The 14,295-nt window shown below is 39.3% G+C and overlaps 1 protein-coding gene across 3 annotated transcripts in view; it reads left to right on the forward strand.

Annotated features, from left to right (window-relative positions):
* LRP5 (LDL receptor related protein 5) overlaps positions 1-14,295 on the forward strand; it is a 153,805-nt gene that overhangs the window by 74,206 nt on the left and 65,304 nt on the right. For all 3 annotated transcript variants that reach the window (XM_069857779.1, XM_069857780.1, XM_069857781.1), the window contains 2 exons: positions 3,675-4,071; positions 4,447-4,618. In XM_069857779.1, the coding sequence (XP_069713880.1) occupies positions 3,675-4,071; positions 4,447-4,618 (569 nt within the window). The remainder of the gene's footprint in view (positions 1-3,674; positions 4,072-4,446; positions 4,619-14,295) is intronic.

Consider the following 14,295-nt stretch of genomic DNA (forward strand, 5'->3'; position numbering starts at 1 on the left):
AATAAAATTTAGTCTGATTATTGCTGCTGTGAGAAACTGAAGACAGTTTTTATATTACTGGTGAATTTTAGAAGGATATTAACAATGTCTTTCAGCCTGTTGTCTAGCCAGCATCTCTGGGCGTAATTTGGGCCTTAGACTGCCAGTTCATTCCTCCAGTATGTTGAATTCTGACCTTGTTCACAGTGAACCAAGGTGAAGCTGCAAAATCAGTTGTCTGAAGAGGCAAAATATATGCATTTGATTCTTACCCGTCTTTTCCCATGCAATGATGCTTGTAATGTTGATCATAGAAATTAATTTAATATTGGTAATTGCTTGTGTTATCAGTTGCTAGACATATATTTAACGCTCCTCTGCTTCATACTACGTGTTCTTTAAGGTTAGAATTGCAGACACATTAATAAAATAGAAATTCAGAATTTAAGATGGATCTGAAACTCAGTGTTGTGGGTGACCGAACAGCTGCAGTGGTGCTCACGTTGAGACAATTGAGCTAAAATAATTGAAATTTAATCTATAATTTAAAACACTGTGTTCATGAAGCACTTGGATGACCAGATAGATCCCCCTTCCCATGTTGAGCTTTAAGGCTGGAATTTTTACTTAATTTGCACTAAAAAAGAGGTTTTATTTTGATTCCCCCAAGTGAAATATTTCAGGAACATGGAAGCAAGACGTAAAACTTTATTACATGGGGTATTTGCTTTTGCTGTAGTTGCTATCTCACCTCTTGAGTTGCAGATCAGTGTCCTGGTTTGCAGCCCCTCTCTCCACCAGTAGTTTGTTTTCCCCTTTGGCTATTAAGGTGTAATTTTAATTTGCATTTGAAAAATATTTTCCATTTGGAAATCTTTGCTGTGAAAAGACTCTTTGGTGGTGGGCGATCTGTATTGTTGGAGGTAGTATTATTCTGTGTATAATATTACCTCAACTTTTTTAATTTCTGCTGTTGTCAAGCTAACATGCTCTGGACAAAGCAGTGTGTGGTGACACCAAGTACTTTGGAGATTGTCTTGCTTTTGACCCATTTCTAATCCAGAGATGTCAGCATAGCCCCAAGACTGCTGTTCCTGAGGTAATCCCTGATATAGAGTGTGAACAGCATCACAGACTGAACTGCAGTTGTTCCCAGACAGCTTTTTGAGATAGCTGTGTGGAAACTGTCTCATGTTTGATGTACTTTGAAGTATTTGATGGTGCTTTTTGCCATTACATGTATCTGATCTTTCAAAGATAATTTGTCAAAATATACAGCCAGCAAAGCAAGATGGTAGAAGAGGATGTATAAGCTGGACCTCTGTCCACTGTGGTGTATTTAAGAAAATGATTGATTGGTTGATTTTTCACTGTTTAGGAAGTAAAACAGCGTATTTAAGCATGAGATTCATAAAGCTTTTGAGAATGAATGCTTTTGCTAGCATGCATTCCAGAGATGGCTGCTGCATATTCTTCCCTTAGAAGAAAGAAAACTTGGAAAAAAAATTGAAAACTCTTGCTATGCTTACTGAAGGGGGAGCAGTGGAGGAAGGAAGCCTTAACTTAAACTGTCTGATCATCTAGGCCTGTTCGCTTCTCAACTTGGGCAACAGGTTCATAGTTTTGCTACATCCAGAGAAGCAACTAGAAGTTTCAAGCGTAAGAAAAACTCTTCCTGAAAACTATTTTTTATTTTGCAACCTTCGAAGCTGGAAAATCCGTATTTAGGAAATTTGATGGTAGACATGCTTTGCTGTCAAGAATATATGGGTTTTCCCCTCTTCTGTGGGAGACTGAACCCATGCAGGTACCCTCAACAAGATCACAGAAAATCAATATGGTTGGAAATCAAGTTGTTTATTTGCAAGCAAGCAAGCTTTTTATACTTTTCTACTATCTTGTCTTATATTTACGTAATGCTTGGCTAAAGCCCGAAGTTTCCCTTAGTAGTTTTTGTACAAGTAATCTTGCACATAGACTGCCTTCTTGTTCCCACGCTGTAGCTGCTTCTCGACCTTGATGTATTCCAAACTTCTCCCTAGCAACCTGATAAGGCCACATCGTTAGACCAGCATGTATTCCCACACTCTTCCCTTTTCTCCACATAGTTTTTGAATTCCTAGTTACTGTTGCTTCCCTTGTACCCAAGCCTTCCCTCAAAGTTTGATGCAACTAATGCTGTAGTTATCAAACCTTGTCAGCTAAGGCTGACTGGAAAAAGCATTTCTTGCTGGAGTCCCTCTGTGTGCCAGCACAGGTGTTTGTGGAACTCTGCAATCAACCAGTCCAGTTGTTAACTTAGGCTGATGACTTTATTTCTTTTGAGTTAGTTTTTTGTTTGGATCAGCTCTTTAGTGTGGTTTGCAACACGCAGTCAGGCTGTTCTTCCATGTGAGAAGGGATGATACAGAAGTGAGAACAAGCAGTCTGTGGCAAGGAGAAGAGCAGTGCCACTTCATTCAGGAGCTGTGGTGAATTGAGGTAGTTCAAGTGCACATAAAACTATCCCCTCTGTACAAACTTGTTTGTGTGATGTTACAATACTGCTTTTCATATGCTTTCCTTTTATTATACACTTACAGCCTTTAGCATTGCTTCTTTTCAGAGCTTCTGAGAGATTATTTGGAGACTAAGCTCAAACCCAAAAGCAAATAACAGCACAGTCCAACTCTGAGTGAGTGTCAGTTTGGGGGTTTTGTGCAGTAGATTTAACCACTGTGTTTCCAGAACTCTGTATGCATGCCTAGGTGAGAACTATTTCTACATGAATATTCTCACAAGGATTTGAATTTCTCTTATTTATAGTGGGCTCAAAAGATATCTTCCATGTTGGCCATTTTCATCCAGTCTGAGCTGTTGGTGGGAACTTGAGGTTACCACCTCCCTGCTGGTCTTTGCTGGTCTGGATGAAGTATGATAAGTGACTTCTGTTGTGGTTCCAGATTTGAAGTGTTGCCAAATGATCAAAACTCGTTGTCAGTTTTCAGAAGACACAGCATAAATTTAGTAAAGGAGTAGGAAAAAGATACATACTCATACTGCTCTTTTTGTAGTGAAGCACGCAAAGGGTTGAATGTGAGGAAAATGTGTTGACCAACTGGAAGTTTTGCTGCGTGTCCTGTTTTTGTAATGATAAAAAGTTGCCAGAAGGATGACACCGAAGATACCATTTGTCTTTGAAATGTGCTCCAGGTTCTTGTTTGGCAACCTTTCCATAATCAGTGAACCTTTGCAGTGCAGAGGGAGAATAGAGGAGAGCGAAGAACAGCAATCCTATTGCCTTCAAATTAATTTTGCATTAACTTTGGCCAGATGAGAAACACTTGCTGTAGGTGTGACTTGTTTACTTGTTGAACTGTCTGGAGCAAATAATTGATGCACTTTGTTTGCAAAATACTCAAGTCTTCTGTTAGCACTTATTATTTACAATGTAGGGCTTGCGTGTGAAAACCACATCTGCACAGACTGATAGAGCTAGTGGGAAGTTTGACTAAGCTAAAGAATTCTATGTAAGGTGATGAAATATTTGGGCTTATTCCCACCAAGCTGTTTATTACTTTTTTTAGATTCTAGATAGGGATTGCTATGTTCAATATTAGTTTAGGTAATGACAGTGGCAGTTCACAACCTGCTGTGCTGTATTGAAGTGCACACATCGATAGCAAAGGAAATTATGTGAATGGTTTTCTCTCCAGGAGCTGAAGAAGTCTTGCTGCTCGCTAGAAGGACTGACTTGAGGAGGATTTCCCTGGACATGCCAGATTTCACTGACATTGTTCTGCAGATAGACAATATTAGACACGCAATTGCCATAGACTATGATCCTGTGGAAGGCTACATCTATTGGACTGATGATGATGTCCGGGCAATTCGTCGGGCTTACCTTGATGGCTCTGGAGCACAGACGCTGGTAACCACAGAAATCAACCATCCAGACGGTATTGCTGTGGATTGGGTGGCAAGGAACCTGTACTGGACTGATACTGGAACAGATCGCATTGAAGTGACCCGATTGAATGGAACATCAAGAAAGATCCTTGTCTCTGAAAACCTAGATGAACCTCGAGCAATAGTGCTCAATCCTGTAATGGGGTAAGTTTTGTGTTTATTGATAGCCCTGTGATAGGTCTTTGGATCCAGTTTGTGGTCTCCCAAAACTGAAAAATATTGTAAGATGTTTGTATTATTTGTCAAATGTTGTGGAAATAACTGCCTTTCCCTTGCTTCATCCTTTTGGTAAGGTGTATATAAGAGGTGGCTTCCAAATAAAGTGCTCTTCAGTGACCCTATGATTTAATTTGTTTAATGCTCAAACTTTATATTGTCATTTGTCAGTTCAAATTGGCTTGTTTACTGCAGTTGGGGAAGCAGAAAGTTAGTAAGTTCTTTCAAAAGTGGGACAGATCTTGACTTTTCTCTTGAATGTTTTATGCATTTACTGTTTCCTCTTTTTTTTTTTTTTTACAGCTACATGTATTGGACAGATTGGGGTGAAAGTCCAAAGATAGAATGTGCTTATATGGACGGCTCAGAAAGGCGAGTTCTAGTGAATACATCCCTAGGTTGGCCTAATGGCTTGGCACTGGATATTGAAAAAGACAAGCTTTACTGGGGAGATGCAAAAACAGATAAAATTGAGGTGAGTAATAGAGCTATAGTTAGGTATATTCTTAGAAAACAAATGCTGTTCTCATGTGCTGCTTTGAGCCTTGGATACTTTTACCCTTTTTTTGAGGAGTTTGTTTTTTCATTAATATTATGTGATGTTTAGCATAACGGGACATAATTGAGAAGAAAGGAAACAAGTCATGTGGTTCAGAAAACTTTTGCAAGAAATGATATGTTTGTTATGGGTACACTGTGATTTAATTGCATGAAATCTCAGTTTTTACCTTAGGCTTTTACAACAAATTGGGATACCTAGGTGTACAACCTTTTTAAGAGATGTTTTGACTTCTCTGTGGTGCTTAGAACTTGTATCTAAAATTGCTGCATGTGAAAGGCTTGATGCAAGTTTGTGTACAGGATGTGGGGTTCCTGGAAAGCCATATTTCAGGACTTTGATGATAATCTGCTGTCCATATCCATGGACAAGAAGTAATTTTTAATGTACCACCTGCGTTGAAAACAGCATAGGCATTCTGAACGAGGAGGGGAAATTCTGTTTGCAATGCTGTATGAACATCTATTGCAGTAGTTAGTATTTCTTAATTGTTGAAAGACTGTCTGATAGAACATTGTGTGATTTCCTTATGCCCCCTTTTCTTTGGGAAGAATTTTCTTTAGAAATGCAAAAGTTAGATCCTGTCTACCTGTTGCTCAAACACTAGACAAAGTTGGACAAATTGTCCTCTTCTTTGTTGAGATGTGCTCCCAGTGCTAAGGTAAATTTAAATTATGATCACAGTAGGCATCTATACTGGTCTAGTCATGGACATTGATGGTTGCACTGGAGAGGCAGAAGATGTTTCAGTAGACACTATACTAAAGGAGATGCTTTTGCATCAGTATCTCATGATTAAATCTTAATGTAAAAAGAATAATTGTGCTACCACAGAAGTGAAACAAGTCTTAGATATCACCACAGAGAACTGAGTTCCTAAGTAGTTTCACTCAGAGCAGGGGGTAATAAATGAAATAACTGTTGGAGTGAAGGTTTGGGGCAAGGTTTTCAGGGCTTCTGAGCCTGTGTGGTTCTGAGGTTTCAGTGGATTATTAACAACCGTATTCACCTGAGAGGATATTCACTGAATTGGTAATCTTGTGCTGTAGAAGGGCACATGGCTTTTGTGTAATCTAAGCAAACTGATTAACATGTAAATGTTACCTGAAATGGATTGTGACATCGGTAGATACTTTGATCCCTGTATAACCCTGTTCTAATTGTTAACACGAAGTGCGACATCTCCATGCTCCTAGCAATGAATTCCATATTTTCATAGGTTATTCGAGTGTAAATACACTCATTTTAAGTCTTCTCCCCCCCTCTTTTTTTTTAACTCACTTCTTCCCTTTATGCTTATAGTTTACTTTTGTTTACCATCATGAACAGACTCCTCCAGAGGCTGTATTTACAAATACCTGCCAGTCTCTGACACAGCACAGATACCTTCCAGTTTGAGATTAGTCTCTAATAGAACTTGTTTTCATCAATACTCATCTACAAGATGATAAAAGTGCACTAAGGAAGTATTTTAGAATAGAAGCAAATTGATCCAATGGATTGTGTTTCATATTTATTACTCATTTTGCTGTATTTCTAATCTAACAGTCCTTTCCTGCAGGTTTTCTGTGTTTGAGAGGTTTGGTCGATACTCTAGATTTTCCCTGTAAGCCACACTTTGTGTTGCTCTGCTGGCCCCAGTACACATGAAACTTCACTGCATGGTGTATGATGTGGGCCATTTGCACTTTTACTTGCTGTTGAAGTTATTTGGGATAAACTCATTCTCTCATGCCTGTGTTTTGTTGCCAAGAGCGTGCCATTTAAGCAGCATGCTAATGCAGCTGGTGCCTCCGTGATTTGTTCTGTGTATGTATATCTGTGTTGCATCCACAGAAACAAAAACCATCTGACTGCAAGTCAAGGATACGTGTTTGCATTTTATACTGTAGTTGACCTAGCTGAGTATTAGGATTTTTCTTTTTCCTGGTAAGCCCCTACAACTACCTTGAAGCATGTTACTGGATAAATTTAGTTCAAGTTAACACCTTAAACCAGCATAAGTGGGATAGCAAGTAGTAAGTTGTAAAACTATTTTGTAACTCATTAGGTAGCAAAAGAAGTAGAAAGTTGATGAAGTTCTGAGAGGTTTACTCTGTATCTGCACTGCAAGGAGAGAGCTCTTGTTTCCTTTGTAATGACGTTCAGAGCAATGTTGAGCACTCCTGAAGGAGGAAGACTTCAGCCCAACTGGAGCGCCCCTGCATGGTTCAGGAAGTTGCACTCGGCAGCTGCACTCTACTGCAGAAGGCAAAGAAGGTGGCATATGTGGATCATTGTGTGCTGCCTCGAATGTACTGAAGATGGGAGGCCAAAGAGCTGTTAGATGGTAATGGAGAGGGACAGTAGCTAGGCCAGGATATTGCTCTGCATTAAGTAGTTGACTTATTGCATATCCTCTACTCCCATTGCCTTCATTTCAGAGCAATTCAGTCCAATCTCTTGGACTTTAGCAGTGCTGCCACTTGAAAGTTTTGTCATCTGTAAACTCCACTCCTAGTTTTCCTGAAGCGGCTGGATATTTTCCGGAGGCCAAAGGTCTGTGAAAGGAGTAAGATAAAGGAGAAAATTTCCATCTATGCTGTTTTCCTTTATCCATCTACTTTCAGTTGCCTCAAGATATTCCAGCTCGCTATGTGGAAATTGCAAAACAGAATAAATAAAAACCATTATGTCTACTACTGTGCAGAGCATGGTTGAATTTAAAAGCCTGTGAAGCAAGAAGTATTGTTAAGACTGATGCCCAGTAATGTAAAAAAGTGCACTTTGTAGGCTTTTCTGTAGCTTTCTGACAAACTGCTTGTAGATGAGAACTGCTTTCATTGCATACTGTGACTGCAGCTGTTTTCCATATAGAAAAAAACAAGAGTGTATATAGCTTTTGTGTATTTGTGCCTATCTGCTTGGTATTCTGCTCTGGTTTCTGGTATTTTAGATCTGCAAGGCATCATCTTACTCTGCCTGTTCACATGTTAAGTTCTTAAACAGTGATTGAACTTAGTACAGATTGGAAATTTGCTAAGCCGAAAACATCTGTCCTATTTTTGCTGGACCTCAGCTTTGAAATGTACCATAAATGTCTCTGGTTTGGGGTTTTTTTTTTTGTTTGTTTTTACATTTCTTTTGAGTGCACTCTTCCACATTTAAAAAAGAAACACTGCAGAGCTGTCAAGGGTACCAAGCAGCATCCTATACAAGGACGGTATGTTCTTATTTGTGTGTGTAGAACTTCACAGGGTGAAAACAGCAGTTACCCTTTCCTGGCAAAACCCCCTTTCCTAACCTTCCCATCTGCAGCATTCAGCTGCAATACAAAGGGCCCCGTCACTTTGCAAGCAGTTTGCATCCTGAAGAAACCATTTGGCAAGGCTTGTCAAAATTTTGTGTGACAGGAGTCTATGGGGCTTTTGCTGCAAATTTGGCACCCTGTGGTAGCATTGTTCCCAGCTTTTTTTTAATATATATATATATATATATATATATATAATTAGTTTGGCAAAGTGTATGGCAAAGAAAAGTATGTAGCAAATTTTAAGTCATGTCTGTCAAAATCATGTGTTTGTCCATGCAGCTTCAGTTGTGAGTAAGGGACATGGATTAATCCAAATGAACTCTGTATTTTACTGACAGGGAAAGTGTACTTTCTAGGAACAAACAGCAGATTAATAAGGATTACAGGATTCCAGCAGAGAGAGAAGCAAAGACCCAATGACATCCACGTGCAGAGTTTCCTAATTCTTCTTAAAACCAATTTTGTGGTTAGCCAAGTTTTTCCATGTATTATTTCTTCAGCTTTTGCTTGAAGTGCCCAAGGTATAATTGCATAATGTGCAATTACTGAATTCTCAGGTGCCTGTTACTGTGTATGCATTTTACTGCAGTTTGTGCAATATTCTTGGAATAAATGTTATGCAGACTATACCCTGCAGCAGCTTCCCCTTGTCTCAAGTTCCCCACACCCCACACACTATTGACAAATGTCCTTCATAATTATGTACAGTAATTTGCAAGTTTGTAGGGTATTTAAGTCTTAAGGCATAAGTCAGCAGCAGATGACAATCCTGGAGTTCACTGAAAAAAATTTCCAAGATGCTGTTACGTGGGCTGTCCTTGAAATATAAGGAAACAAGCTTTAGAATTAGTTTGTTGTTGATTCCATTCTACATAAATAATGTGAAATGACATTTGGAACAATTTGCTACTTAAATGAGAGTAGGCTTTACAGAAGTGAGTTGTACTGGGGAGAAGAATTAACACCTAAACTAATTCAAGGCTCTTGTTTCTAAACAAGTGTGAGTATACTTCACATATTACACTTTGCTTTTCAGTTGTTTAACCTAAAAAAATCCAATATTTCACTTACACATGTGGCATTTTCTCATAACCGATACATTTTTGTGTATTCTTTTGCACTGTTATTTTTCAACAAAGGAAGGAGCCTTAATTTCAGTGATTTTTTTTTTAAAAACTTCAGTAACATTTGATTTAGTACTGTGGCAGAGAAATGTCAGCTGATGTAATTGTTAAATAGAAGTCATTAATTGAAACTTACACTGTGATCACTAGATGAAGCATATATACACTATATCCTATCCTTTTTGCTTCTGATATGTTTGTGAATTCTGTCCTTTCTAGATGCAGATGCTACATATCCTATTGTAAATGATATGTATCATATTTTATTGACATGTAATATCTTAAATGTGGAATATGTCAGAATTGGGCTAGCAAACTGTGTGTATGTCCCTGCTGTTCATATAGCTCTGTTCCGCAGCATATTCCTGCAACCTGGGCTGCTCCTTTGAATGCTGCCAGTAGTGCCACTTAGAGTTTTCCTTTTTTGCAATGTGCTGCTCTCCTACCTGGAGATCTGTGTCATTTGGGGAGTGACATGTGTACATATTTCTGGCAAAACACGTTTTTTTTGTTGGAGGTTGTGTATGGGGTTTGCAAGCATTATTTACCACTATGTTTTTATCAGTTCTAAATAGCATTTAGGGCCCTGCATTAGTATGTGTTTTGATTGAAGACCAGCAAGCATGAGTGCTGTTGTAGGTAGATGGGTTTTTTAATTTTATTTGAAGAAAGCTGCTGAGCAAATATGATTGTGAGAGCTATGTCTGTAGCAATGAACAAAGACTTTGTGTATAACTTAGCGTATAACTATCTGTTAAAGTTCTGAAGTGGTGTGACCTGTACTAGTGAGCCTGGGACCAAATTTTTATCAGCCGCCAGGTAGTCAATGTAGAGTGGATGGGAGTCATTTGGAGGAAAGACTTCCTTAAAGTGTTGTTGCAGGGTTCTGGACCTTAAGACTGATGACAAATCGGTTATGATTGCCTTTCCCAGAGGGACATCGCTAGGATAGAATACAAGCTTTATGGGAGGGAAGAAAGCTATATCTTTGACTTCAGTGCTTTAATGATAACAATTATAGATATCTATGGAGAGTTGCATGAAGCATAAAACAGATTCTCGCTAATTCTGCAAAATCACATGGAGCCTGACAGGGCTCTTCAGTGAAAAGGAGGCATCCACCTTTAGGAAGAAGGAGGAAACATGACAGCTAGGGAAAGAGGGTCTTCTATTCTCTCTCCTTCAGGAATCCCCACTCTCTCATTTGCCTGTTGGCTGTGTGCTGCTTGCACCATTAGTCTCATCACCAGATTTGGCGTCAAGAATGCGCACCTCCGTTCAGACTGGCAGGAATGTTAGTGGAATCTCAGCTTCCTCTGCTGAAAAGATTTAGTTTTCTGCTCAGGCATATTTAGAATCATCTTTCTTAACTAGTTTGCGTTTGTAGAAATGATGTTGCAGTTTGTCCAGCCTTGTACATATGAGTCTGTAGTGGGGAACAGAGACAGCTGAGCTAACACGGAAAGATGTGTAATGGTCATCAGGTCAAACTGCTGAGTGATTTTGGATCCTGATGGTTTCTTATGAATTTAAACTCTTCTGTCTGTTCCATGTTCCTAAACCCTGAACTCTAGTTTAGGATTTCCCAGTGTGAGTCTAACTCTTTCTTCAACACTGAAACATAGCCAGCCTCTGCCTGCTAACACACAATGTCCATATCCCATTTAGGAGCATAGAGCCTTCTAGCTCCACTCTTCTAATTACAAGATCAAATTGTCTGTATTTTGCTTACTGTTTAATTAGGAATTTCAGGATATTTTATGCCTTGCACCATATCAGCTTTGTTTACTTTCAAGAGGACTGTTACCAAGTGTGGGAGCAGATGAAGAAAGTCATATCCAGGTTCAAAAAATGAGATGCTTTAGCTGATCAGAACATGTCGCACATTTCTGCTCTAAGCTGTGTAGTAAGGTAGTGTTCCCAGAGCAGAGACTCATTGATTGAATTGAAGAAGATAAACTTATTAAGGTGAATTCCCTCCTGTCCCTCTTCATCATTCTGAATTAGCTACCAGGTGAACTTCTAGCCTTGAGTGAGAGAAACGTATGATGGTGTTGAAGAGGAAAGTGTTTGGTATTAGGGACACATCCAAACTTTGGCTGGTTCCATTCTGTGTTCAGTAGTGGTCTTGGAGATACTTATAATTTTCCATTCCTCATCAGTCTTGAGTAAAAAGTTTTTTGCCTTTCTGAATGGGATGGGGGGAGCATATCCTAGCTTCAGTTAGTATTACTTTATCACCTTTTGGCTGAAATGCAGCAGCCCAGTAGACAGGTGTGGAGGTTTCAGTCCTCAAGGCAAACACCCTGAACCAAAAACATTGTGCCTTGTCTCCTCAGCAGCATGTTGTGCAATGAACACATTTTTAGTTCTTTAAAATGGGATGTCACAGATAACTTAAAATCAAATTCAAGGCTCTAGTTCTTTTCTTCATTGTCTGTGTGATGCATATGGAAAAGGCAGCTACGTGTCTGAAGTGAAGACTGCTGTCTGGTGTATGGTTGAGCACAAATGGATTTTCCACAGTAAAGGCAAATCTTTTATACAGTAAAGAGAAATTTTTCTTAAGGGTTGTGCTGAGGTACTGGATTAACCTCCCCCTTTTCCACCTCATCCTAGTTTCTATAAATAACAAAAAAACACAAACCAAAACATAAGAAAGGTGAGAAACTCTCAGAAAACAGAAACTCTCTGTTCCAAGTGCAAGATTCATTTTAATTAACCTTGCCTTCAGTGTCATAAATAACATAAATGTTTGTCTGTAAAGAAATAAGGCAAAACCCCATTGTGTGGAAGCAGTTGCAGGATGGGATTATTGCCCCAAGTAGAGGATATAGGAGATGATGTGGCATGTATTATTCGTGACACTAAATGCACTAGTGAAAGGCTCAAATATTTATTTGATTGAATGACCTTCCATATGATGTTCTTGATCAAGGATTCTCCTAAACTTTTTATATGCCCTGCTTGTTACTGTATCCATTAGCTTCAAAGTGATAAGTACACAAATAATGGCCTGTTTGAATACTCCTTTGAGTTTTTCCACAGTGGAATCTGTACCAGTATGAGCTTGGTGTCATCTACAATCATTTACGATTTATTAGGCCTGCTGTGTGGTCATAAAGACCTCTAAATCTTGTCATTTTCCAGGGTCTGTATTGTTTTGTACCACCTTTTTTAAAGGGACAACTTAAAAATCAAGCAATTGTCAGACAGCTTCTAAATTTGGTCTTAGTGGAGTCTTTATATGTGCAGGTTTTGCTGTATTTATCAAGAGGAAATCTTGAGGGTGTATTAAACTACAAAGTTGAAGAACTGTTTGAGTTTTCCATGCTTGAGGCTCTCCTTTCTCTCTGAAGAATTGTTTCAGGTTATCTGATAGCAAATCAACCTTTTCTGCTTACTAGGAAGAGAATTTGCTTTATTTCCCTTGCTTGGATCAACTTCTTGTATTTAAAAGAGATATTTTGTATTTAGCAGTACAAAGGCCTCTGTACCTATGAAGTGTGGAAATGGGCCGTCCTTTATGAGAATGTGGTGTCTTTTCTGGTGCAGAATAGGTACATCTTTTTCCAGTTGCTGAGAAAAAGGTGGCATCTGTTGAGGTTGGAGTAGCCTGGAGTTTCTTTGTCAGACTACCAGGTAGGATATTTAAGAGAGTTTTTAACTTGGTAACGCTTCAAAGTTACTCGCTATATTGCTTGCCAACAGCTATGAGGAATTTTCTTTTAATACTATTCCACTTTTGGTTTACTACTTTATCTTATCGCCTTTCAAGAATAATACTGAGCTTTGCCACGCAGCTTACCTCTAACCTATAGGGAAGGTGATCTGTGTTGCTCAGGAGTTGTGATACCATGAATATCATCTTACGCCAGCTTTGAGAGAGACTTGTTTCTCTGGTACTTCGAGGTTAGTTGTGTGAATGTGCCCAGTGTATCAGTTAGGTTGATTCGTCACCATAGTTTGGGAACTAACTTTTCATTGAGAAAAAGTCATGCTTTTTTCTTCCTATTGGTGTTTTGGAAGGTAAGTGTTGGACATACATGACCTTTCAGTGTTTGGAACTTTCCTTCTCATATGTAATTGTTTGAAGTCACTGGGGAGGACATGCACTGTTCTTGGCAGACACCTTAGGTGTGAGCTTTTCAAATTAAGAATACAAACACAAATTCTAGCCGCCTTCTATTTCAGCTCTGATTTATTTTTAAGGGTTTTGCAGTGTTGATGGTATTTCACAGCGCCACTGAAGATAATGGAAAGCACCAGCTGGATTGTGTTGAGCTGTACTGGGTAGGCAGGTGGTGGTACCACACGTGCCTACTGGCAGAAATGTCTGCAACCTTTGGCTGTGAGACCTTTGAACCTGAATACTGTTAGAAACCTGAGACCTGGTGTGATGGGCTAGCCTCGTGGGGTTCCCGTGTTTCTGAAGAATGCATGCTAAAAATAGAGGCACAGAACTTGCTTTTCGTGCCACATCTTATTAGTGAAATTTTGAAAGCTGTCAGTACTAGTTTTAGACTCATATCATCCAGCTCTAACGAGAAAGAAATCTAACAGACATGCGTGACAGCCACCAGCAGCCTGCCCTAGTTCTCCCAAGATTGCCTGCAACGGTGGGAAATTTTTCTGATAAATGTCGGTAATGTAGATGAGACCAAAGGTTTTTGTGTCTATTTAGCCTTTCTAAAAATTCTTCAGTGTGCTGGTGGGATAGCAGTCACTCAAAGGAAGACTTCTTTGCTTGGCTTGATTGACCAGAGTCATTCTGTGGGAAAGGATGCTAACTTATTCTAAACCAAAGGTGACCCTTGCCTTTTTGTGAGCAATAAAGACATAATAGAGGCCCAGTTAAGGTTCAGTGGAACCCACACAGCCATCTGCACACTTCATTGGCAGAAGTGGCTTTCACTTGAACTTGCATTTGACAAGTGTTTTCTGTCTCTCTCATTCAGAAGGGTCCTTCAAAGCCAAATAATTGAAATGCTCTCACCCCTCACTCCTTTTCCACCTTCTCCCAGACTTGCTTAAATTGCAGGGCAACTGGTATTCAATGTTAATGAGTAAAAATGAATGCACTCACACTTTTTTTCCTTGCCATAGGGAAGTTTTAAACCACCCACCCCCCTTTTCCATACTTTCCAGCACCAGCTTCATAAAGGAAAAGTTGGGGG

The sequence above is a fragment of the Phaenicophaeus curvirostris genome, chromosome 5 (genome assembly GCF_032191515.1).
Source record: "Phaenicophaeus curvirostris isolate KB17595 chromosome 5, BPBGC_Pcur_1.0, whole genome shotgun sequence".
In the NCBI taxonomy this organism is placed as follows: Eukaryota; Metazoa; Chordata; class Aves; order Cuculiformes; family Cuculidae; genus Phaenicophaeus; species Phaenicophaeus curvirostris.